Source organism: Nicotiana tabacum, chromosome 13 (assembly GCF_000715075.1).
Source record: "Nicotiana tabacum cultivar K326 chromosome 13, ASM71507v2, whole genome shotgun sequence".
Lineage (NCBI taxonomy): Eukaryota > Viridiplantae > Streptophyta > Magnoliopsida > Solanales > Solanaceae > Nicotiana > Nicotiana tabacum.
The window spans coordinates 119,128,627-119,130,163 of NC_134092.1; the positions used below are offsets into that span (position 1 = coordinate 119,128,627).

The 1,537-nt window shown below is 37.4% G+C and overlaps 1 protein-coding gene across 1 annotated transcript; it reads left to right on the top strand.

The window, feature by feature from the left end:
- The first annotated feature begins 288 nt into the window (after positions 1–288).
- LOC107832779 (zinc finger A20 and AN1 domain-containing stress-associated protein 4) lies at positions 289–1,537 on the top strand. Its single transcript, XM_016660654.2, has 2 exons — positions 289–425; positions 548–1,537. The coding sequence occupies exon 2, from the start codon at positions 677–679 to the stop codon at positions 1,265–1,267; it is 591 nt and encodes a 196-aa protein (XP_016516140.1). The 5' UTR covers positions 289–425; positions 548–676; the 3' UTR covers positions 1,268–1,537.

The window sequence follows — 1,537 nt, forward strand, 5'->3', positions numbered from 1 at the left end:
AGCCTATCCTAATGCAAACATCAGTGGCTGATTCCACGGCTCGAACCCGTCACCTATAGATTATACGAAGACAATTTTATCGTTGCTCCAAAGCTCCTCTTCATAATTAAATAATATGTATTCATATTTTAATTTTTAGCTAATAAAATTAAATTATTTGATTTGACCTAAATTATTAGGTGCAAGTAAATATTTATGGACTCTCGCTACACTTTTGGCATCTCCAAGAATCTTTCTAAAACGGCAATACCAAGTAACCCAAAAGTTTCCTTTATATTTCACGTACCTTTCTTTTGTTTTCATCTTTTAATTTCCAACCCCCACCAACTAATCCACACCTAAAAACCCTCTAATTTTCAATATTTAAACCTTCATTATTCTTTACCATCAATCTCATTTCTGTTCCGATCTCTTCGCTTGTTCACGTACGCACATTCTCAACTTTGACGTCTTTAACGTTTGGTTTATATCTTTGATTAGGTCATCTTCACTTTCTTGAATTATTTATAAGCACATTTCGTCAAATATATTGTTGTTTTGTTTGTAGGTATAAGGTACGTAGAGATATTGTTGTGGCATTGAGCGATTGATTTGAATAAGTCGATCGCTCATAATTCATTGTCGTTCGTCTATTTCTTTTGGAGAATTGCAGTTTGTCGAAAGGAAAAAAAAAAGGATGGCAGAGGAACAGAGAATGCAAGAAGCAGGAGGGCATAGGCTTTGTGCCAACAATTGTGGATTCTTTGGCAGCCCAACAACTCTAAACCTCTGTTCCAAATGCTATAAGGATCATTGCATGAAAGAACAACAATCGCGAGCAGCCCAACTTGCAATGGAAAAGACTCGCCCCCAACAACAACAACAACAATCTGAATCAACATCTTCGTACACGCCATGCATGAAGTCATTACCAATTCTTGAACTCTCACAACCACGTCATGTGGTAGAGATGGGGGGATCCCCTAAGGTTGAACTGAATATTGCAGCCGAGGTCCCTCAACTGCAGTATTCAACTGTAGTTGAAGCCTCATATCAGGTGCAGTTGGATACTGCAATCAAGACCCCTCAGGTACAGTCGAATCGTTGTGCCACGTGCCGGAAGCGGGTTGGTTTAACGAGTTTCAAGTGTAGGTGTGGGGTCACATTTTGTGGTTCACATAGGTACCCTGAACAACATGGTTGTACCTTTGACTATAAGTCAATGGGAAGGGTGGCCATTGCCATGGCTAATCCACTAATTAAGGGTGAGAAGCTTCACAAAATTTGATTAATTAAGGAGAATTAATTTGATCATTTGGTCCATGAAGTGGTTGATCAAACGGCCAAGATGTCGTTTTGGTGATGCTCATGGATTGGATTGATGATTTATAATATGGAGTTGTTGCTAACCACAAGCTGGTAGATGGGCTTTGAATTATACATTTTCTTTAATAATGTAAGTTAGGATATTTTATTGGTTGTTTAATAATTATAGTTTAGGATATTTTATTGGTTCTTTAATAATTATAATGTATGGTAGGACATTTTATTTCTCTAA